This window comes from Procambarus clarkii, chromosome 18 (assembly GCF_040958095.1).
Source record: "Procambarus clarkii isolate CNS0578487 chromosome 18, FALCON_Pclarkii_2.0, whole genome shotgun sequence".
In the NCBI taxonomy this organism is placed as follows: domain Eukaryota; kingdom Metazoa; phylum Arthropoda; class Malacostraca; order Decapoda; family Cambaridae; genus Procambarus; species Procambarus clarkii.
In genome coordinates this window covers 4,976,095-5,001,015 of record NC_091167.1, presented here as the reverse complement: position 1 = coordinate 5,001,015, position 24,921 = coordinate 4,976,095, and the positions used below count along the sequence as shown (strand labels likewise).

The window sequence follows — 24,921 nt, the reverse complement described above, 5'->3', positions numbered from 1 at the left end:
AAGAAGCAGAGAGAGTTACGGTGAGGGGTGAGACCTCTGATTGGCGTGAAGTCACCAGTGGAGTCCCACAGGGCTCTGTACTCGGTCCTATCTTGTTTCTGATAAATGTAAATGATCTCCCGGAGGGTATAGATTCATTTCTCTCAATGTTTGCGGATGATGCCAAAATTATGAGAAGGATTAAGACAGAAAAGGACTGTTTGAGGCTTCAAGAAGACCTAGACAAACTGAAGGAATGGTCGAACAAGTGGTTGTTAGAGTTCAACCCAACCAAATGTAATGTAATGAAGATAGGTGTAGGGAGCAGGAGGCCAAATACAAGGTATCATCTGGGAGAGGAAATCCTTCAGGAGTCAGAGACAGAAAAAGACTTGGGAGTTGATATCACGCCAGACCTGTCTCCTGCAGCACATATCAAGAGGATAACATCAGCGGCATATGCCAGGCTGGCCAACATACGAACGGCATTCAGAAACTTGTGTAAAGAATCATTCAGAACTTTGTATACCACATATGTCAGGCCAATTCTGGAGTATGCAGCCCCAGCATGGTGTCCATATCTAGTCAAGGATAAGACTAAACTGGAAAAGGTTCAAAGATTTGCCACCAGACTAGTACCCGAGCTGAGAGGTATGAGCTACGAGGAGAGACTGCGGGAATTGAACCTCACTTCGCTGGAAGACTGAAGAGTTAGGGGGGACATGATCACTACATTCAAGATTCTCAAGGGGATTGATAGGGTAGATAAAGACAGGCTATTTAACACAAGGGGCACACGCACAAGGGTATACAGGTGGAAACTGAGCGCCCAAATGAGCCACAGAGATATTAGAAAGACACTCTGACACTTTTTTAGTGTCAGAGTGGTTGACAAATGGAATGAATTAGGAAGTGATGTGGTGGAGGCTGACTCCATACACAGTTTAAAGTGTAGATATGATAGAGCCCAATAGGCTCAGGAATCTGTACACCTGTTGATTGACGGTTGAGAGGCGGGACCAAGAGCCAGAGCTCAACCCCCGCAAACACAACTAGGTGAATACACACACACACACACACACACACACACACACACACACACACACACACACACACACACACACACACACACACATACACACACACACACACATCGAGGGTCGAGGCAGACCCTCGGAGACACACGCCTCAGTCTCCGAGGCCGAGTGTCGAGGCAGGTGGTCACGTTACACCGCGCTCGTCAATAAGGCTTCATATTTCGGGACATCAGAGGGATACACGGGAAATTCGGTGTTCAGTGATAATACAAAATGCAACACACTAATTAGAAACTAGCAAATTTATGGATTGTTCCCGATAGGGAATATTAGACATGATCAGGGGTACGACAACAGTGCCAGGACAAGCACGTGGGCCACTGCTTGGTCAGGGTGTACACAACTAGATGCGATAGTGAAGATCATAACAAATAGTGAATAGGATAGTGAAGTAGTGATTCTAAACGTGTGGCATTAGAACTATATCGGTGCTAAGAGGAACAAAAAGCAGAGTTCTGGTGATAGATAGCGACAAGTTGGAGGGACCTACGCCTGGCAGCGGTGTGGATGGGGACAGCAGGCCTACACCCGACTGTCAACAGTACTTTTAACACCTGTTTGTGCTGTGGGATGTTTTGAATTGATGGTAAGGTAAGGCCTCTCAAAAAGTCAGTCAATCTAACAGTGTTCAGTGTTATTGCTTTTTAATAGTTAGTTTTGGATATAAGTTAACAAACGGAAACGAACCTCAGAGGAAATAATCGGCTCACGTGGGAACTAGTTTGTGGCATCGAAGAGTGAAAAAACACTCCGCCCTACACCGAGTCAACTCCCCACCCCCTTCTCTCACCCCCACCCCCTCCCATCATAGCAACAATAGTACACACAGCCTCCCAACCATATGGTCCACACCCTCCCATAACCCTCCCACTCTCATCCGCCCCACACACCCTCACCATTCCCTCCCTCTCTCCCACCTCCCCCCATACACACTAACAAACACCTCTCTCTCTATCTCCCCCCCCCCCCTCTCTCTCTCTCTCTCTCTCTCTCTCTCTCTATCTATCTATCTATCTATCTCCCCCCCCCTCTCTCTCTCTCTCTCTCTCTCTCTCTCTCTCTCTCTCTCTCTCTCTCTCTCTCTCTCTCTCTCTCTCTCTCTCTCTCTCTCTCTCTCTCTCTTTCTCTCTCTCTCTCTCTCTCTCTCTCTCTCTCTCTCTCTCTCTCTCTCTCTCTCTCTCTCTCTCTCTCTCTCTCTCTCTCTCTCTCTCTCTCTCTTTCTCTCTCTCTCTCTCTCTCTCTCTCTCTCTCTCTCTCTCTCTCTCTCTCTCTCTCTCTCTCTCTCTCTCTCTCTCTCTCTCTCTCTCTTTTTCTCTTTCTCTCTCTCTCTCTCTCTCTCTTTCTCTCTCTTTCTTTCTCTCTCTCTCTCTCTCTCTCTCTCTCTCTCTCTCTCTCTCTCTCTCTCTCTCTCTCTCTCTCTCTCTCTCTCTCTCTCTCTCTCTCTCTCTCTCTCCTCTCTCTCTCTCTATCGTCACTCTCTCTCTCTCTCTCTCTCTCTCTCTCTCTCTCTCTCTCTCTCTCTCTCTCTCTCTCTCTCTCTCTCTCTCTCTCTCTCTCTCTCTCTCTCCTCTCTCTCTCTCTATCGTCACTCTCTCTCTCTCTCTCTTTCTCTCTCATAGGGTAAACATGGAAGGGGCACGAACTCGGGGTGACAAACCCAGGATGGCAATCATGGCTAGAACAAACTCAGAGGATGGGATGGAACAAGAAGCCTGGATGAAGGGAGTATCCCAGCAAATGTGAGATGAATTCAGTGAAGGACTGAGGGTAATGAGGGAGACAGTAGCCAACCTGCAGGATGAACTAAGGGCAGCAAAGGAGGAGATAAGATGCCTGAAGGAAACTCCTCTGCAATACCAGACACAAACAGTACCTCAGGGAGATGGGAATGCTACTGTGGATGGGACCTCCGCAACACAGCTCTCGTTTGCTGAAATTCTTAAAAAGAGCCCTGAAGCTAGGTCTGCATTTAGGGAAGTTGCCATGGAAGTGGCTTCCTCTCAGGAAGCAGCTATATGTACTAGCCAGCTGATACAGAGAAAAAGAGCGGTATTAGTAGCAGGCATTAAAGAGCAAACAGGGACCAGCCCAAAGGATCGGAGAGACATGGACAAAAACATAGTTACCGAGATCCTTAAAGAGGTAAGGATGTAGGGAAATGAACAAAATGTTGAAAAGGTTTTCAGGCTTGGAGAGTACAACAAGGACAGAGACTGGATGATAAAGGTGGTATTCATGAGCGAAATCACGAAAGAGAAACTGTTAGCAAGGAAGAGCGGTCTAGCAAATATACCAAAGTTCAAAAAAATATTCCTGGAAGGGGATATGACAAGGGAAGAGAGAAAGCAGGCAGCAGACGCAAGGAAGGAGCGCAGGGAGAGAGAAAGGAATCAGAGAGCCACAACCCCTATTCTTACAACCCCGGAGGGGAGTGGGGAATCCTCCTCAAACAGTGCAATAGCCACAGGGAGTGGGGCACCACCCCTACATTTTACCCAACAGACACCCTACCTGCTCCATCCCCTGTCAGCCCCCCCACTAAGTACCCACCTAAGGCACCCTACCCCCACCCACCCCCTCGTCCCACTCAACCCTCTCCTCCCACTCCCCCCTCCCCCCAAGACCACCCTTCTCCCCCATCCCCCAAGACCTCCCTTCTCCCACATGCCCTCCTGTCTCTCCAACCCCCAAGCCCTCTGTTGTCCCCTGCCCCCCTAAGCCCCCCCACTCTCCCCCACCCCACCTAAGCCCCCCCACTCTCCCCCATCCCACCTAAGCCTTCCCCTCTCCATCACTCCCCCTAAACCCTTCCCTCTTCCTTACCCAACTCAGCCTTCCCTTTCCCCCACGCCCCCCAAGCCCTCCCCCCTTTTCTGCCCCCCAACCCCCCCCCCCTTTTCTGCCCCCGAACCCCCCCTTCTCCCCCCATCCCCCCAAGCCTCTCCTCCCCCCATGCTCCCCCAACCCTTCCACTCCCACCCCCCCCCACCCTACCCCTCTCACTCTCCCCCCTACCCTCCCCCTCTCACCCACCCACCCTACCCTCCCCCTCTCACCCACCCCCTTACCCTCTCCCTCCCCCAAGCCCCCCAAGCCCTTCCTCCTCCACCATTCTCCCCGTACCAGATCCTCCCAGCTCCCACTCGCCCCAGATTCCACAGGTCCCCCCCCCCCCCAGAGGAGAAGCAGAAGAGAGTCAGTTTCACAGTAATGTACTCGAACATAGATGGGATCACAAGCAAGGCAAGTGAACTAAGGGAAAGGGCACAAGAAGTGAACCCAGATGTAATCGGACTCACTGAAACAAAACTCTCTGGAATCATAACGAATGCCGTGTTTCCCCAGGAGTACATAGTAAAAAGAAAAGAGAGGGAAGGTAGGGGAGGAGGTGGAGTGGCCTTACTCATGAGAAAGGAATGGAGTTTTAAGGAAATGGCTATACCAGGCTGTGAGGGTTTCAGAGACTACATAGCCGGCAGCATGACAATGGGAGGACCAAGAATAGTAGTAGCAGTAATATATAACCCTCCACCAAATGACAGAAGACCCAGTCAAGAGAATGAAAAGAACAACTTGGCAGTTAACTCCATAATTGAGAGGGCAGCCTCTGCTGCCTGTAGAAATAGATCCCACCTGCTCATCATGAGGGACTTCAATCACGAAAGGATTCACTGGGAGAACAAGGAACCGCATGGAGGCGAGGATACGTGGAGAACCAAACTATTGGAGGTGGTGACTAGAAACTTTTTAACCCAGCATGTCAGAGAACCCATAAGGATGAGAGGAAATGACGAACCAGCGAGACTCGACCTAGTCTTCACTCTGAACGACTCCGACATAAGAGAAATCGGTTTTGATGCCCCAGTAGGAATGAGCGACCACAGTGTACTGGTGTTTGAGTACTTGATTGAAGAAGGGTTATTGAACTCGAGGAGGGATACCGAAAACAAAAGGTTAGCATATCGAAAGGGAAACTATGAGGAGATAAGAAAATTCCTAACAGATATAGCATGGGAAACAGAACTTAGGGGAAAGAAGGACCAAGACATGATGGACTACATCATGCAGAAGTGCAAGGTCACAGCAAACAAGTTCAAACCAGTCCAAAAGGAAAACAGTGAAATGAGGATGAGAAACCCATGGTTTAATCGGAGATGTAGGCTAGCTAAGCAGCAAAGTAAAAGGGCATGGAGAAACTATAGGAATAACAGGACACTTGAGAGCAGACAAAGATATCAGAATGCCAGGAATGAATATGTCAGGATGAGAAGAGAGGCAGAAAGACAATACGAAAATGACATCGCAAGCAAGGCAAAGATTCAGCCTAAATTGCTCCATAGCCACACCATATCAGAATGCCAGGAATGAATATGTCAGGATGAGAAGAGAGGCAGAAAGACAATACGAAAATGACATCGCAAGCAAGGCAAAGACTCAGCCTAAATTGCTCCATAGCCACACCAGGAGAAAAACAACAGTAAAGGAACAGGTTATGAAACTAAGAATAGGGGCAGAAGGATTCACTACAAACGACAAGGAAATGTGTGAGAAACTGAATAAGAAATTCCAGGAGGTCTTCACCTAAGAGCAAGGAGAAATCCCAGAGATAAGAGAGGGAATAGCTAACCAGGAACCACTGGAAGAGTTTGAGATTACCAGCGTGGAAGTAAGGAAGTGTTTACTAGAGTTGGATGTGACAAAGGCTATAGATCCAGATGGAATCTCCCCATGGATACTAAAGGAAGGAGCAGAAGAACTATGCCTGCCACTCTCCATAGTGTACAACAAATCACTGGCAACACGGGGAACTGCCAGAAATTTGGAAAGCAGCTAACGTAGTCCCGATATACAAGAAAGGGGATAGACAGGAGGCACTGAACTACAGGCCAGTGTCCCTAACCTGCATACCATGTAAGCTAATGGAGAAGATTGTGCGAAGAAAGCTAGTGGAAAATCTGGAGCGAAAGAACTTTGTAACACAGCATCAACATGGGTTCAGGGATGACAGGTCCTGCCTCACAGGGTTACTTGAATTCTACGACCAGGCAACAAAAATCAGGTAAGAAAGAGTAGGGTGGGCAGACTGCATATTTTTGGATTGTCAGAAAGCCTTTGATACAGTACCACACAAGAGGCTATTGAAAAGGCTGGAGATGCAGGCAGATGTTAAAGGGAAGGTACTCCATTAGATAAAGGAGTACCTAAGCAACAGGAGACAACGAGTCAATGTGAGGGGTGAAGTCTCAGATTGGCGAGACGTTACGAGTGGAGTTCCGCAGGGGTCAGTCCTTGAGCCTATACTATTTCTGATATATGTAAATGATCTCCCAGAGGGTATAGAATCGTTTCTCTCAATGTTTGCTGATGATGCCAAAATCATGAGGAGAATCGAAACAGACGATGAAAGTAGGAGGCAACAAGATGACCTAGACAGAATGAATGAATGGTCCAATAACTGGAAGCTAAAGTTAAACCCGAGTAAATGTAAAGTAATGAAACTAGGCGGAGGAAACTGGTGGCCAGACACAGGATACAGAATAGGAGATGGAGTACTTCATGAAACGGTCAGAGAGAAAGATCTAGGAGTTGATATCACACCAAACCTGTCTCCTGAAGCCACATAAAAAGAATTACGTCTGCGGCATACGCGAGGCTGGCTAACATCAGAACAGCCTTCAGGAACCTGTGTAAGAAATCATTCAGAAGCTTGTACACCGCATATGTAAGACCAATCTTGGAGTATGCGTCCCCAGCATGGAGCCCGTATCTTGTCAAGCACAAGACGAAGCTGGAAAAAGTTCAGAGATATGCCACTAGGCTAGTCCCGGAACTAAGAGGCATGAGTTACGAGGAAAGGCTGTGTGAGATGCACCTTATGACACTTGAAGACAGAAGAGTAATGGGAGACATGATCACTACCTACAAAATCCTCAGGGGAATTGACAAGGTAGACAAGCATCAACTATTCAACACTTGTGGTATGTGAACAAGGGGACACAGGTGGAAACTGAGTACCCAAGCGAGCCACAGGGACGTTAGAAAGAACTTTTTCAGTATCAGAGTAGTTAACAGGAGGAAAGCATTAGGCAGTGATGTGGTGGAGGCTGATACCATACACAGTTTCAAATGTAGATATGATAGAGCCCAGTAGGCTCAGGAATCTGTACACCAGTTCATTGACATTTGAGAGGCGGGACCAAAGAGCCAGAGCTCAACCCCCACAAACACAACTAGGTTAGTACAACTAGGTGAGTACACACACACACACACACACTCAAAGAACCTGTCTCTCCTGCCTGAGAGATAGGCAGGAGTGACTGGTAAGATGCTCCAATGGATAGGCGAGTACCTAAGCAATAGGAAGCAGAGAGTTACAGTGAGGGGTGAGACCTCATGCAGACTGGCGTGAAGTCAACAGTGGAGTCCCACAGGTCTTTGTACTGAGACCTATCCTGTTTCTGATATGCGTAAATTATATCCAGGAGGGTATAGACTCATTCCTCTCAATGTTTGCTGACGATGCCAAAATTATGAGAAGACAGAGGAGGACCGCTTGAGACTTCAAGAAGACCTGGACAAACTGAAGGAATGGTCGAACAAATGTTGTTAGAGTTTAACCCTAGCAAATGTAATGCAATGAAGATAGGTGTAAGGAGCAGGAGACCAGATACAAGGTATCATTTGGGAGATGAAATACTTCAAGAGAGAGAGAGAAGGACTTGGGGTTGATATCACGTCAGACCTGTCCCCTGAAGCCCATATCAAGAGGATAACATCAGCGGCATATGTCAGGCTGGCCAATATAAGAACGGCATTTAGAAACTTGTGTAAGGAATCATTCAGAACTTTGTATACTACATATGTCAGACCAATCCTGGAGTATGTAGCTCCAGTATGGAGCTCATATCTAGTCAAACATAAGACTAAACTGGAGAAGGTTCAAACATTTGCCACCAGAATAGTACCCGAGCTGAGAGGTATGAGCTACAAGGAGAGATTACTGGAATCAAACCTCACGTCTTTGGAGGACAGAAGCGTTAGGGGGGGGGGGGGACATGATCACAACATTCAAGATTCTCATAGGAATTGATATGGTAGATAAGGACATACTGATTAACACAAGGGGCACACGCACTAGGGAACACAGGTGGAAATTGAGTGCCCTAATGAGTCACAGAGGTATTAGAAAGAACTTTTTTTAGTGTCAGCGTGGTTGACAAATGGAATGCATTAGGAAGTAATGTGGTGGAGGCTGACTCCATACAGAGTTTCAAGAATGTGTAAATCACGAAAATTAACACGTGATGAAAAATGTGACAGCGTCAGACCACGGAGGAAGAATTGAAACAGGAATTTCCTTATGTACCCTCGTATATTAATACATCTTCAGAAGGAATGATTCCTTCTGAATATGTATTGATTCCTTCTGAAGATGTATTAATATCCGAAAGTACTTAAGGAAATTCCTGTTTCAATTCTTCCTCCGTGGTCTGACACTGTCACAGCTTTCAAGTGTAGATATGATAGAGCCCAGTAGGCTCAGGACCCTGTACACCAGTTGATTGACAGTTGAGAGGAGGGACCTAAGAGCCAGAGCTCAACCCCCGCAAGCACAAATAGGTGAGTATACACACACTCACACACAGGAAGCAGCTGTCTAACTCTTAAGTACCTATTCACTGCAAGAAAACAGGTGCATCAGGGTGAAAGGAACTCTGCCCATCTGTTTCCGCTGGCGCCGGGAATCGATCCCGGGACCACAGGACTATGTATCCAGCGTGCTGTTCACTCAACTACCAGCGTGTGTGTGTGTATGGGTGTTTGTGTGTAATTACCTAAGTGTAATTACCAAAGTGTAGTTACAGGATGAGAGCTACGTTCGTGGTGTCCCGTCTTCCCAGCACTCTTTGTCATATAACGCTTTGAAACTACTGACGGTCTTGGCCTCCACCACCTTCTCACCTAACTTGTTCCAACCGTCTACCACTCTGTTTGCGAAAGTGAATTTTCTTATATTTCTTCGGCATCTGTGTTTAGCTAGTTTAAATCTATGACCTCTTGTTCTTAAAGTTCCAGGTCTCAGGAAATCTTCCCAATCGATTTTATCAATTCCTGTTACTATTTTGTATGTAGTGATCATATCGCCTCTTTTTCTTCTGTCTTCTAGTTTTGGCATATTTAATGCCTCTAACCTCTCCTCGTAGCTCTTGCCCTTCAGTTCTGGGAGCCACTTAGTAGCATGCCTTTGCACCTTTTCCAGTTTGTTGATGTGCTTCTTAAGATATGGGCACCACACAACCGCTGCATATTCAAGCTTTGGCCTAACAAAAGTCGTGAACAATTTCTTTAGTATATCGCCATCCATGTATTTAAAAGCAATTCTGAAGTTATAAAGTGTGGCATAGGCTCCTCGCACAATATTCTTTATGTGGTCCTCAGGTGATAGTTTTCTATCTAGAACCAGCCCTAGATCTCTTTCTTTATCAGAATTTCTTAAAGATGTCTCACATAATATATTGATTGTGTGAGTTCTATGTTCTCCTATTCCACATTCCATAACATGGCATTTATTAACATTAGATTCCATTTGCCAAGTGGTGCTCCATATACTTATTTTGAACAGGTCATCTTGAAGGGCATGACATTCATCTAAGTTTCTTATCCTTCCTATTATCTTAGCATCATCAGCAAACATGTTCATATAATTCGGTATACCAACTGGTAGATCATTTATGTAGACAATAAACATCACTGGTGCAAGAACTGAATCCTGTGGTACTCCACTTGTGACATTTCTCCAGTCTGATACATTGCCTCTGATCACTGCCGTCATTTTTCTATCAGTCAGAAAATTTTTCATCTATGTCAGAAGCTTAACTGTCACCCCTCCAATATTTTCCAGTTTCCAGAACAACCTCTTATGTGGAACTCTGTCGAAAGTCTTTCTTAGGTCCAGATAGATGCAGTCAACCCAACCATCTCTTTCCTGTAATATCTCTGTTGCTCGATCATAGAAACTGAGTAAATTCGATACACAGGATCTTCCAGATCGAAAACCATACTGTCTGTCTGATATTATATCATTTCTCTCCAGGTGTTCTTCCCATTTAGTTTTAATTATTTTTTCCAATATTTTGACTATTACACTTGTCAATGAAACCGGTCTATAATTAAGGGGGTCTTCCCTGCTTCCACTTTTGTAGATTGGAACTATGTTAGCCTTTCTCCACACATCAGCTACAACTCCTGTAAACAGGGATGCCTGAAAAATCAGTTGAAGTGGAATGCTGAACTCAGGTGCACATTCTCTCAAAACCCATGGTGAAACTCCATCTGGACCAACTGCTTTGTTCTTATTTAGCCCCTTCAGCATTTTTTCCACTTCGTCTCTAGACACCTCTATGTGCTCTATGTTGTTCTCTGGAATTCTTATTGTATCTGGTTCCCTGAAGATTTCATATTGTACAAACACACTTTGGAACTTTTCGTTTAATGTGTGGGAAATTTTTACCCACCATATCGAATAATCATCTAAGAAATGTATTATTTCTATATTATTTCTATATCATATCTATATCATATTTAAATTGTATCAAAATCATATCAAAATCATATTAGAATCATTATAGATTCATTATACAGCTTGATCCTAGATGACAATGCCACTTGGATCACGTACGTCATAGGGCCCTATAGATGCCTACGTGACTTTGTGCATGATCTCTCAAGGATCCAGAAGCTTCTAGAAGGATTTCTTAATTAAAAAACTATTGGAACATTAATCGCTTCCGGTAGGGATTATATATCGAATCCTTAATAAGAATCAGTGGTACTATCAAGTACTACTTATAATCTTTAAATCCTATATCTAATTATATTATAATCACATCTTATCTCAATCATAAGTCTAGACAGTAAAAATAATTAATCAATATTCATAGAAGGCTACCATGCTCAGGGAGCGATGAAGGGGCGATGGCTGGGAGAGAAGGGCCCAACACACTCCGCGGCACGCGTTTGTTTACAACTGAGTGAACAGTGACGGATCCTTAGCGAACATTATTTAGCTCAAGACATCTTATCTAATTATCTTTATCACCAGTGAATACTCTCTAGAACTGGGGGAGTACCTGGACAATATATCTACAAGGAATATCCCTAGAACATTTATATCTATAAGTGTAGAGTGGAGCACACAGTGACTTGTCTCCACCTTCTCCATCAACCCTCATCTTTTTGCAAAGCAGTTAAAGAAAAATCACGTAGCAAGCTACTAGTACATTATACAGCAACACTGTTATATAAAATATTGTGACTATACTCGCGACAAGAGAGTTATCAAGTCTGGCACTGTCAGACAGGCACCCGGCTTCAGATAAGAATATTGAAGGTTAATACAGTACTGTATAAATTGGCCAATTGTATGCTTGTATAACTTTAATATCCTATAAGTCTGTCTGTTGGTTATAAAGCGAGGCAACGCCTCATATCTCAATAAGTTTATTTATATAGTAGGGCAGCAGTAGAATCTCTGTCCAAGCACTAGACCTCATGAGTGTCCATTATGTGAGAAAAGATTCAGCCGCAATAAGTAAAAAGACCTCATAAGTGTCCATGGTGTTGGAAGAGATTCAGTCAAGCTGACTGTACCTAATCATATAAATTAAATATAAATACATTGCATATATACTTGAATATATAAATTAAGTTAAAAATTAATAACACGAAACAATGGGTATAAATTGAATAAGTTTAGATTTAGGAAAGATTTGGGTAAATACTGGTTCAGTAAGAGGGTTGTTGATTTGTGGAATCAATTACCGCGTAACGTGGTGGAGGTGGGGTCCCTTGATTGTTTGAAGCGCGGGTTGGACATGTATATGAGAGGGATTGGGTGGTTATAGATAGGAGTTGCCTCGTATGGGCCAATAGGCCTTCTGCAGCTACCTTTGTTCTTATGTTCTTATTGCTTGCTTAGGTATTTTTTTAAGTTATCATATAAGTTCATTAAATTGAATATAATTTAGTACTTAGTTAATAGTACTTAGACTACATTTAAAGTCATTTATTATACATTTACAATTTAAATTGTTGTTTATAGTATAAGAATATATTGGCTGTTGATAGTTATGGTGCTAGGCTAGACTATGTACATGTTTAAATCTCTGATTTAAACAGAGCCAGTGTTCAGTCATTGAACTGAATTTATTAAATCTTATCCTTGTATAAAATACAAGCTGATATGAGAATCCCTGTCTGCAGGTGTACCGGAACTTCTATCAACTAATTCATTCACCCCAACTGTCCCTTACAGCCCACAATCTGTCATTAGGAAAAGAGGAGCTAGGATTTACAACTCTAGCTACAGATTTTAGTTGAATTAATTTGCAGACAGTAAATTTTTAATTTATTTCAGTACAAGTCACTGGTAGTCTCCTCTCATATCAATCCCAGCAGGTTTTTCACACATTTTCTTTTCATTTTTCGTGAATCTATTTCCCATTTTCAACCTCTGAATATTATCCTTTACCTGCAATTTGTTGTTTATGAATTTATAGAATAGACCTGGTTCTGTTTTACATTTGTCTGCAATCCCTTTTCAAAATTTCTTTCTGCCTCTCTCCTCACTGCCGTTTAGTTGTTTCTCGCATCTTTGTATCGCTGGTATGCTTGGTATGTTACATATGGTATGCTGGTATCTGGTATGTTTGTGTGTGTGTGTGCACGCCTATCTAATTGTTCTCGCCTAATAATGCTTTCAAGGGTTGAGTTACGGCTCTTCTGTGTGTGTGTGTTTGTCATATTTTTCGTTAGTGAATTGAAAACATTATTATTATTAAAATTAACATCTTTATTGACAAAATTAATTACAATTTTGCCTAATCTGAGGATTTCGATTAGTCTTATTAAAGTGAGGATAATGCTGGTATTCACTGTCACGCAGGACAGAGGGTCATACATAACACGATAGGTCTAAACTGTAGTCGGAAGTACATATATATATCATGGTTACAATCAATGGTTTAATGTATGGATATGTGAAAACAACTTTCTATTGTGCACTGCCACACAAGGGCAGGGATGGGTTCATAAGTGATGCAGCTTAGAAGTAATATAAATAAATATTGTTCTTCATTCTTTAAAATGGACAAGCAAATTTTGGATAAACTTTTAGGATGTCGTCCAGAACACCTGAGTCAATAAAATAGTTACACAGTTGGTGGTACAAGAGGCCAGGAGGTCTAAAGTCCTTTACGGCTTCACATTCAACAATATAGTGTTCTAGTGAATGCATTAAAGGTTTATCACAGAGTTTACAATCTGAGTATTCTGGTAGTGGCTCAGCCTCACTAACCCGCCAAATGTGTCTATAGCCAAGGCGAATTCGCGCAATGACTACGTCACATTGCCTTGTCCGGTTACTGTGCTAACCATACAAATACCTATCATTACAAAATTTGTCATAACTTTTAATACTGCAGTTTTCAGGTCTCTGGACATTTCTTAGTTCTTCTAAATCTGAATTAATTTCTTTAATTTGTATGTTTCTAATAATTGTATTAGATAGTCCAAAGTCATAATCAATGTTTTCTTTCTTGCAAGCCTCATTGGCCAATCGATCTACAAAGTCATGTTTTCCAACTTAAACATTGTAAACAAATAGCAAAGGTGAATACAGGAGTTGACTACTGAAATGTCTATCATACATGTTCGTTTAAGGTATATGTTTCAGCTCTACTGAAAGTTTATCATTTTTTTGTTATTTATTATTTTATGCAATTTTCATATTCTGACTCCTTTGGTTATCATGTTGGAGTCTTGAGTGTTATATAGCGCATTATATCCAGCGACACAGACTGTGCTACATGGTCTTCCTGGCTTCCAGCGACACAGACTGTGCTACACAGTCTTCCTGGCTTCCAGCGACACAGACTGTGCTACACAGTCTTCCTGGCTTCCAGCGACACAGACTGTGCTACATAGTCTTCCTGGCTTCCAGTGACACAGACTGTGCTACACAGTCTTCCAGCGACACAGATTGTGCTACACAGTTATAGAGAGAGCAGCTTCTGTGGCTAGCAGGAACGGATCCAGACTACTAATCATGATGGACTTCAACCATGGGAAGATAGATTGGGGGAACAGAGACCCACATGGAGGCCCAGACACATGGAGAGCTAAGCTGCTGGATGTGGCAACAAGAAACTTTCTAAGTCAACACGTCAAGGGACCGACAAGAATGAGAGGAGGGGTTGAACCAGCCTTGCTTGATCTGATATTTACCCTAAATGAGTCGGATATAAGGAAAGTTAAGTTGGAAGCCCCCTTGGGAATGAGTGATCATAGTGTATTGAGCTTTGAGTACCTGGTTGAGCTAGGAATTATCACCCCCAAAAAAGAACTGGGAAACAAAGGGCTGGCGTACCGAAAGGGAAACTATGAGGAGATGAATAAATTCCTATTGGATATACATTGGGACACAGAACTCGGAACCAAGTCCGTACAAGACATGATGGACCAAAAAATGTCAAGAGGCTGTAAGCAGGTTTGTCCCAGCCCGACAGGAAAAAACAGAGAAGCAAAGGAAGAATCCGTGGTTTAATAGGGAATGTATAAAAGCAAAGGAGCTGAACAAAAGGGGCATGGAGGAACTTCCATAATAACAGAACACCAGAAAGTAGAGAGAGAGTTACCAGAGAACCAGGAACGAGTATGTTAGTGTGAGAAGAGCAGCTGAGAAAAGGTATGAAAATGATATAGCTAATAAAGCCAAGACCGAACCAAAGCTACTACACAGTCACATCAGGAGGAAGACAACAGTGAAGGAACAGGTGATGAAACTTAGGGTGGGCGAGGACAGGTACACAGAGAATGACAAAGAGGTGTGTGAAGAACTCAACAAAGACCTCCTTGTTCCAGGAGGTCTTTACAATAGAAGAGGGAGAAGTCACGGCGCTAGGAGAGGTGGCAGCAAACCAGGTGACCTTGGATATGTTCGAAATTACAAGAGATGAGGTTAAGAAGCACCTATTGGAGCTGGATGTGAGAAGCTGTTGGGCCGGACGGAATCTCACCATGGGTATTGAAAGAGTGTGCAGGAGCACTTTGCTTGCCACTCTCCATAGTGTATAGTAGGTCACTGGAAATGGGAGATCTACCAGAAATATGGAAGACTGCTAATGTAGTACCAATATACAAAAGGGTGACAGACAAGAGGCACTGAACTACAGGTCAGTGTCCTTAAACTTGTATACCATGCAAGGTGATGGAGAAGATTGTGAGAAAAAACCTTCTAACACATCTGGAGAGAAGAGACTTCGTGACAACCCATCAACATGGGTTCAAGGAGAGTAAATCTTGCCTTACAGGCTTGATAGAATTCTACAATCAGGTGACAAAAATTAAGCAAGAAAGAGAAGGATAGGCGGACTGCATTTTTTTGGACTGTCGGAAAGCCTTTGACACAGTACCCCATAAAAGGTTGATGCATAAGCTGGAGAAACAGGCAGGAGTAACTGGTAGCGCGCTCCAGTGGATAAGGGAGTACCTAAGCAATAGAAAGCAGAGAGTTACAGTGAGGGGTGAGACCTCAGAATGGCGTGAAATCACCAGTGGAGTCCCACAGGGCTCTTTTTTTGGGCCTATCCTGCTTCTGATATACGTAAAAGATCTCCCAGAGGGTATAAACTCATTCCTCTCAATGTTTGCTGAAGACGCCAAAATTATGAGAAGGATTAAAACAGAGGAGGACAGCTTGAGGCTTCAAGAAGACCTGGACAAGCTGCAGGAATGGTCGAACAAATGGCTGTTAGAGTTTAACCCAAGCAAATGTAATGTAATGAAGATAGGAGTAGAAAGCAGGAGACCAGATACAAGGCATCATTTGGAAGATGAAATACTTCAAGAGTCAGAGAGAGAGAAAGACCAGGGGGTTGATATCATGCCAGACCTGTCCCCTGAAGCTCATATCAAGAGGATAACATCAGCAGCATATGCCAGGTGGCTAACATGAGAACGGCCTTTAAAAACTTGTGTAAGGAATCTTTCATAACATTATATACCACATATGTCAGACCAATCCTAGCGTATGCGGCTCCAGCATGGAGTCCATATCTAGTCAAGCATAACGCTAAACTGGAAAAGGTCAAAGGTTTGCCACCAGACTAGTACCCGAGCTGAGAGGTATGAACTACGAGGAGAGACTACGGGAATTAAACCTCACTTCGTTGGAAGACAGAAGAGTTAGGGGGGACATGATCACCACATTCAAGTTTCTCAAGGGTATCGACAGGGTTGATAAAGACAGGCTATTTAACACAAGGGGCACATGCACTAGGGGACACAGGTGGAAACTGAGTGCCCAAATGAGCCACAGAGATATTAGAAAGAACTTTTTAGTGTCAGAGTGGTTGACAAATGGAATGCATTAGGAAGTGATGTGGTGGAGGCTGACTCCATACACAGTTTTAAGTGTAGATATGATAGAGCCCAATAGGCTCAGGAACCTGTACACCTGTTGATTGACGGTTGAGAGGCGGGACCAAAGAGCCAGAGCTCAACCCCCGCAAGCACAACTAGGTGAGTACAACTAGGTGAGTACAGTCTTCTAGGCTTCCAGCGACACAGACTGTGCTACACAGTCTTCCTGGCTTCCAGGGATACAGACTGTGTTTGGCTTTGCTCCTTCTTCTAACAGTGACTTACGATAATGTCTAACCTCCTCATTCTAACTTAAGTCATGCCATTCACAAATCATCCTGGAGCGGTAACTGCTTCAAGTCATTCAAAACATTAATGATGCCATTCATTATGTGTCTACTGTCTTGGTTTAGGTGTCTGTGAGGGTGCAGGAGAGTGAGGAGTACCAGATCTTGGAGGAGGCGACTGAGCAGATTGTCCTAGGGAAGCGTAGCTCTTGTGTCCCGGCACAGGACAAGGTCGTCCACATAGTGAGGATCAAACCCCTGGTGATCGGAGAAGTCAACATTAGCGTAGCTGCCTTCGTCGACCATGAGTACTCGCAGCCCTGCGGCTCCGGTGATTCATCCATCAACAGAAGGTCAGCAAAATATTCCTTCTTTCCTCACTACTCATCAGCATTCAAGTCATGATGAGGATTTTAATAATAATAATAATAATAATAATAATAATAATAATAATAATACACAAGTAAATAATCTTTGTGATATATATATGATAAAATCAATTTGAGCAATGCGGCAGAGTGAAGAACTCCATTACCTTGCCTGAGTGCATAGGGATTATCCTTTGCCCCTGCCAGAGTGCATGGCAGATTATCCATAGGTAATGGATAATCTGCATGCACTCTGGCTGGGGAGATGAGGCTGCACAATTGGGAGCTTCATGCTCTCCTCTGCAGGCTGAGGTTCTGTTCTTTGGTCCCTGGTGGGCGGTTTGTTCGGTTGTTGTCTTCTACTTCTCTGGCAAAGAATGATTCAGGTGGTTCCCGGAGGGGTCCCGAGATGACTGATGCCTGGCAGGTCTGCGTGCTCCCGGTTCTGCCGCGTGGGTGCTATGTTGGCTGACCCCACTCCCTGGGTACCCCGTTCCTTGTGTCAGGAAAGCTAAGCAGCTTGTGGTCTGCCCTCAGGCCTCTGATATTCGTAAATATGCAGCTTTGGCTGCAGTTTTTTCTTTAAAAATGTCGAGGACTTTGGGGTTTAGAAGTTTACATGGTTTAACCGGGTCTTGTGGGCCCAACACAGTGAGCTCAGTATCCAAGAACAGCGCCAATTCAACGCCGAATCAACGTCATCAACGTTTAATTTACATTGATAATGCTGATGCATCGTCGAACCCGCACCACTCTTGGATATTGTGCTCACTGGGGATTTGGTGAAATTTCCTGGTCCCAGTCGGTCTTGTTTGACCTAAGACCTGCCGTTTCTCCTCATCCTCCCTGATTAGTTCCTTGTTTGCCTTCTGCTCTTTAGTTAGCTTCAAGAAGCCATGAAGCGGCTCCTTCCACAAAACTATCATTGAATATAATAAAACGCCTCGTTCTGGTGGCTCCCAGACTCCATCCCTGCCAGGTTAGTTTCTTGTATATCACTCCGAACTGACCTGCAACAGGCTCTTGGCAGGGGCTTCGAGCCGATTGGTGCCGGCCATAAGTATTAACGGGCGTGAGCTAGTTTTGAGTGAACAAATTGTTTGGAATGAATAGTTTGGCAGGTTTGATGCTTCATTTCCCATGAACGCTGCAGTTGTCTGTCAAGCTTGACTGACTTTCTGGATAGATTCCTCAGTGAGGATGTTGACAAGTTACCTGCTTCTTGCACCTCACTCAAGAGGCCAGGTTCTGGCTTTGATCTCCATATAACATCTGATTTTTCTATCTACGCTGTGATTGTGAAAAAGTAAAGCGAAGTAAGGAAGAAAGGAAGGGATAAGGTTGGATAACATGGATAAGGTTGAGGGGGGAACTAAGGTAGAGAGAAGCGAGTGGGGATAGAAAACGGGGAGCGAACTGGAAGAGTGGAGGTAGGAGGAATGAAGGAAGTAGGAGGGGGAAGGAAGGAGGGATAAGAAGGAGTAGGGAGAGTAGACAAGACTGTTATTCTGTTATACTATCTATGATGTTATACTATACTGATATTCTAAGATGTTCTGATGTTTGCTGCCACCACCTGTCATTGAAACTAAATATAAATTCGACTTAAACAATGCGACAGGAGTACTGTTTAATTTATAACTTTCTAAATAAATTCCTAAGTAAACCCGACTGGTTAGGTGAGGTGAGGTGACGCGCGAGCTCCTCTCATCAAGCCACACCTTCCCTCACTCACCTCATGGTGCCCTCACTCTCGTTCCTACCTTGTTCATCTCGTTATATCTCTATCCTTAACTCTTACTTGAGGCGACATTGGTTCAAAGAGAGGACTGAACAAAAGTCAAGCTTGTTATTCTACACATAGACATTTATTGAATCAAATTATTTCAAATTATTTCGATTTCCAGCAATTGATATTCAACATTTTGACATCCTATTATTTAACAAAATATTGACCAAATTAAAAAGGGGGGAGGGGGGGTCACCCACTCCATACACGCCCACACCATACATGGCTAAATGGTTCACACTCTACCAGCTTGTCACCACTAAGACACACTTCTGGTTTAAGACAATGCATAACTGAACTCTTACCTCACTAACAAGTTAACCCAGGGGTGGGTGATGGCTAATCACCAGCCCGGATGGAGGAGCTGGTTGGATGTACTCACCCTTGCAAAGGTTCCACTCTCACTGCTCAACCACCTCGCTGGCCGAGCCAAGGGTGGGTACTCTCGCAAGCCAGAACATGGCTTCTTTGTTGAAAGTACTGCCGTCAGCAAAGCTGTGCCGGCTCACCTCACCAACTACCACCTCGCTCTCGACTAACACGCACACACGTATACACTCACACACATACACTTCCTTCTAAAGGAAGGAGCAAGAGAACTGAGCCTACCACTCTCCATAGTGTATAACAAATCACTGGCAACAGGGGAACTGCCAGATATTTGGAAAGCAGCTAACGTAGTCCCGATATACAAGAAAGGGGATAGACAGGAGGCACTGAACTACAGGCCAGTGTCCCTAACCTGCATACCATGCAAGCTGATGGAGAAGATTGTGCGAAAAAAACTAGTGGAGCATCTGGAGCGAAGGAACTTTGTAACACAGCATCAACATGGGTTCAGGGATGGCAGGTCCTGCCTCACAGGGTTACTTGAATTCTACGACCAGGCAACAAAAATAAGGCAAGAAAGAGAAGGGTGGGCAGACTGCATATTTTTGGATTGTCAGAAAGCCTTTGATACAGTGCCACACAAGAGGCTAGTGCGAAAGTTGGAGATGCAGGCTGGAGTGAGAGGGAAGGTACTCCGGTGGATAGAGGAATACCTAAGCAACAGGAGACAACGAGTCTGTGTGAGGGGTGAGGTCTCAGATTGGCGAGACGTCACAAGTGGAGTCCCGCAGGGGTCATCAGTCCTTGGACCTATACTGTTTCTGGTATATGTAAATGATCTCCCAGAGGGTATAGATTCGTTCCTCTCAATGTTTGCCGACGATACAAAAATTATGAGGAGGATTGAAACAGAGGATGATAGTAGGAGGCTACAAGATGACCTGGATAGACTGAGTGAATGGTCCAACAAATGGCTGTTGAAGTTCAACCCGAGTAAATGCAAAGTAATGAAACTAGGCAGTGGAAACAGGAGGCCAGGCACAGGATACAGAATAGGAGATGAAGTACTTAATGAAACAGACAGAGAGAAAGATCTAGGAGTTGATATCACACCAAACCTGTCTCCTGAAGCCCACATAAAGAGAATAACGTCTGCGGCATATGCGAGGCTGGCTAACATCTGAACGGCGTTCAGGAACCTGTGTAAGGAATCATTCAGAATCTTGTACACCACATATGTAAGACCAATCCTGGAGTATGCGGCCCCAGCATGGAGCCCGTACCTTGTCAAGCACAAGACGAAGCTGGAAAAAGTCCAAAGGTATGCTACTAGACTAGTCCCAGAACTAAGAGGCATGAGTTATGAGGAAAGGCTGCGGGAAATGCACTTCACGACACTGGAAGACAGAAGAGTAAGGGGGGACATGATCACAACCTACAAAATCCTCAGGGGAATCGACCGGGTAAACAAGGATGAACTATTCAACACTGGTGGGACGCGAACAAGGGGACACAGGTGGAAGCTGAGTACCCAAATGAGCCACAGAGACGTTAGAAAGAACTTTTTCAGTGTCAGAGTAGTTAGTAAATGGAATGCATTAGGAAGTGATGTGGTGGAGGCTGACTCCATACACAGTTTCAAATGTAGATATGATAGAGCCCAATAGGCTCAGGAATCTGTACACCAGTTGATTGACGGTTGAGAGGCGGGACCAAAGAGCCAGAGCTCAACCCCCGCAAGCACAATTAGGTGAGTACAATTAGGTGAGTACACAATTACAACTCACAATTATACGTGAAAGAGTGCAAAATACTTGCACAGTTACATCCAGCAGGCCAAAGACCACTTGGGCTCCACCAGAAAAGAGACATTTCATTACATTTAGCACTTTTTTCTAGATTTTTATCCCTTTTTTGTAAAAAGAAACTCGTAAAAAATAAAATAGAAAATTTTAAGAATAGTGAATAAGGGTAAACCGAACCTAGAGATTAGCACACTCCAAGAGATACACTTAATTGCTTAATTCATCCAATACAATCATAATAACTTTGTAATAGTTCTTCATAAACTACCTAAACAGTATGCTAGTATAAATAGAACGAGATGGTTTAAATACTTTCCTATAATCGTTTTCAGAGACTCACTGATAAAACCCATCACAGTGGAGGCCGAGGGGTTCCTGAGAGAGAAGACCTGGAGCAAGTACATCTGCTCTAAAGGTAAGGATATACCTTCATTGTTGTGCAGCCTTGTACCACCCTCAGTGATCAGTGTGACTGTCACCCTCAGTGATCAGTGTGACTGTCACCCTCAGTGATCAGTGTGACTGTCACCCTCAGTGATCAGTGTGACTGTCACCCTCAGTGATCAGTGTGACTGTCACCTTCAGTGATCAGTGTGACTGTCACCCTCAGCGATCAGTGTGACTGTCACCCTCAGTGATCAGTGTGACTGTCACCCTCAGTGGTCAGTGTGACTGTCACCCTCAGTGATCAGTGTGACTGTCACCCTCAGTGATCAGTGTGACTGTCACCCTCAGTGATCAGTGTGACTGTCACCCTCAGTGGTCAGTGTGACTGTCACCCTCAGTGGTCAGTGTGACTGTCACCCTCAGTGATCAGTGTGACTGTCACCCTCAGTGATCAGTGTGACTGTCACCCTCAGTGATCAGTGTGACTGTCACCCTCAGTGATCAGTGTGACTGTCACCCTCAGTGATCAGTGTGACTGTCACCCTCAGTGATCAGTGTGACTGTCACCCTCAGTGATCAGTGTGACTGTCACCCTCAGTGATCAGTGTGACTGTCACCCTCAGTGATCAGTGTGACTGTCACCCTCAGTGATCAGTGTGACTGTCACCCTCAGTGATCAGTGTGACTGTCACCCTCAGTGGTCAGTGTGACTGTCACCCTCAGTGATCAGTGTGACTGTCACCCTCAGTGATCAGTGTGACTGTCACCCTCAGTGGTCAGTGTGACTGTCACCCTCAGTGATCAGTGTGACTGTCACCCTCAGTGGTCAGTGTGACTGTCACCCTCAGTGATCAGTGTGACTGTCACCCTCAGTGATCAGTGTGACTCACCCTCAGTGGTCAGTGTGACTGTCACCCTCAGTGATCAGTGTGACTGTCACCCTCAGTGGTCAGTATGACTGTCACCCTCAGTGATCAGTGTGACTGTCACCCTCAGTGGTCAGTGTGACTGTCACCCTCAGTGATCAGTGTGACTGTCACCCTCAGTGGTCAGTGTGACTGTCACCCTCAGTGATCAGTGTGACTGTCACCCTCAGTGGTCAGTGTGACTGTCACCCTCAGTGATCAGTGTGACTGTCACCCTCAGTGATCAGTGTGACTGTCACCCTCAGTGGTCAGTGTGACTGTCACCCTCAGTGGTCAGTGTGACTGTCACCCTCAGTGATCAGTGTGACTGTCACTCTCCGTGATCAGTGTGACTGTCACCCTCAGTGGTCAGTGTGACTGTCACCCTCAGTGATCAGTGTGACTGTCACCCTCAGTGGTCAGTGTGACTGTCACCCTCAGTGATCAGTGTGACTGTCACCCTCAGTGATCAGTGTGACTGTCACCCTCAGTGATCAGTGTGACTGTCACCCTCAGTGATCAGTGTGACAGTCACCCTCAGTGATCAGTGTGACTGTCACCCTCAGTGATCAGTGTGACTGTCACCCTCAGTGATCAGTGTGACTGTCACCCTCAGTGATCAGTGTGACTGTCACCCTCAGTGATCAGTGTGACTGTCACCCTCAGTGGTCAGTGTGACTGTCACCCTCAGTGATCAGTGTGACTGTCACCCTCAGTGATCAGTGTGACTGTCACCCTCAGTGATCAGTGTGACTGTCACCCTCAGTGATCAGTGTGACTGTCACCCTCAGTGATCAGTGTGACTGTCACCCTCAGTGATCAGTTTGACTGTCACCCTCGGTGATCAGTGTGACTGTCACCCTCAGTGGTCAGTGTGACTGTCACCCTCAGTGGTCAGTGTGACTGTCACCCTCAGTGATCAGTGTGACTGTCATCCTCAGTGATCAGTGTGACTGTCACCCTCAGTGGTCAGTGTGACTGTCACCCTCAGTGGTCAGTGTGACTGTCACTCTCAGTGATCAGTGTGACTGTCACCCTCAGTGGTCAGTGTGACTGTCACCCTCAGTGTGACTGTCACCCTCAGTGATCAGTGTGACTGTCACCCTCAGTGGTCAGTGTGACTGTCACCCTCAGTGATCAGTGTGACTGTCACCCTCAGTGATCAGTGTGACTGTCACCCTCAGTGATCAGTGTGACTGTCACCCTCAGTGATCAGTGTGACTGTCACCCTCAGTGATCAGTGTGACTGTCACCCTCAGTGATCAGTGTGACTGTCACCCTCAGTGATCAGTGTGACTGTCACCCTCAGTGATCAGTGTGACTGTCACCCTCAGTGATCAGTGTGACTGTCACCCTCAGTGGTCAGTGTGACTGTCACCCTCAGTGGTCAGTGTGACTGTCACCCTCAGTGATCAGTGTGACTGTCACCCTCAGTGGTCAGTGTGACTGTCACCCTCAGTGATCAGTGTGACTGTCACCCTCAGTGATCAGTGTGACTGTCACCCTCAGTGATCAGTGTGACTGTCACCCTCAGTGATCAGTGTGACTGTCACCCTCAGTGATCAGTGTGACTGTCACCCTCAGTGATCAGTGTGACTGTCACCCTCAGTGATCAGTGTGACTGTCACCCTCAGTGGTCAGTGTGACTGTCACCCTCAGTGATCAGTGTGACTGTCACCCTCAGTGATCAGTGTGACTGTCACCCTCAGTGGTCAGTGTGACTGTCACCCTCAGTGATCAGTGTGACTGTCATCCTCAGTGATCAGTGTGACTGTCACCCTCAGTGGTCAGTGTGACTGTCACCCTCAGTGATCAGTGTGACTGTCACTCTCAGTGATCAGTGTGACTGTCACCCTCAATGATCAGTGTGACTGTCACTCTCAGTGATCAGTGTGACTGTCACCCTCAGTGATCAGTGTGACTGTCACTCTCAGTGATCAGTGTGACTGTCACCCTCAGTGATCAGTGTGACTGTCACCCTCAGTGATCAGTGTGACTGTCACTCTCAGTGATCAGTGTGACTGTCACTCTCAGTGATCAGTGTGACTGTCACCCTCAGTGATCAGTGTGACTGTCACCCTCAGTGATCAGTGTGACTGTCACCCTCGACGGCTCTGTAGAAGAAGGTGGACGATGTACCGGATGTGCATGTAACATATTTGAACAATCTTCTCTCGTACATACAGCAATGAAGCGCGTCAATGACTGGGCAAGTACAACTCAACCCGAACTTGCAGGCATATACCTTGCCACTGAATTGTTAAAAGACAAAGGCAGTGGACTTATATACTGTGACTCGCAGAGTGCACTCCTGGCATTGAACGCACATAGTAGTGACACCCAGAAAATAGTCAGTGATATTCGAATGAATGTTTTAGCTGCCAAAGAAAACAGATTTGAGATTAAATTCCTATGGATACCATCACATGTTGGCATCTCAAGGCATGACACTGTTGATATGCTTGCTAAGACAGCCTGCAGAAAACCAGTGGTAGAAATTGATATGGGTGTTTCATTAGCAGTGACAAAGATAATACTTAAACAAATATCTAAT

The 24,921-nt window shown here is 45.0% G+C and overlaps 1 protein-coding gene across 2 annotated transcripts in view; it reads left to right on the top strand.

The window, feature by feature from the left end:
- The window catches only part of LOC123750139 (alpha-2-macroglobulin-like), a 434,012-nt gene that overhangs the window by 174,494 nt on the left and 234,597 nt on the right, over positions 1–24,921 (top strand). The window contains exons 17-18 of one of the 2 annotated variants that reach the window (XM_069326236.1): positions 16,910–17,136; positions 21,408–21,490. The exons of the other annotated variant lie outside the window; for it this stretch is intronic. Of the exons in view, the coding sequence (XP_069182337.1) occupies positions 16,910–17,136; positions 21,408–21,490 (310 nt within the window). The remainder of the gene's footprint in view (positions 1–16,909; positions 17,137–21,407; positions 21,491–24,921) is intronic. 2 annotated transcript variants of the gene reach the window in all.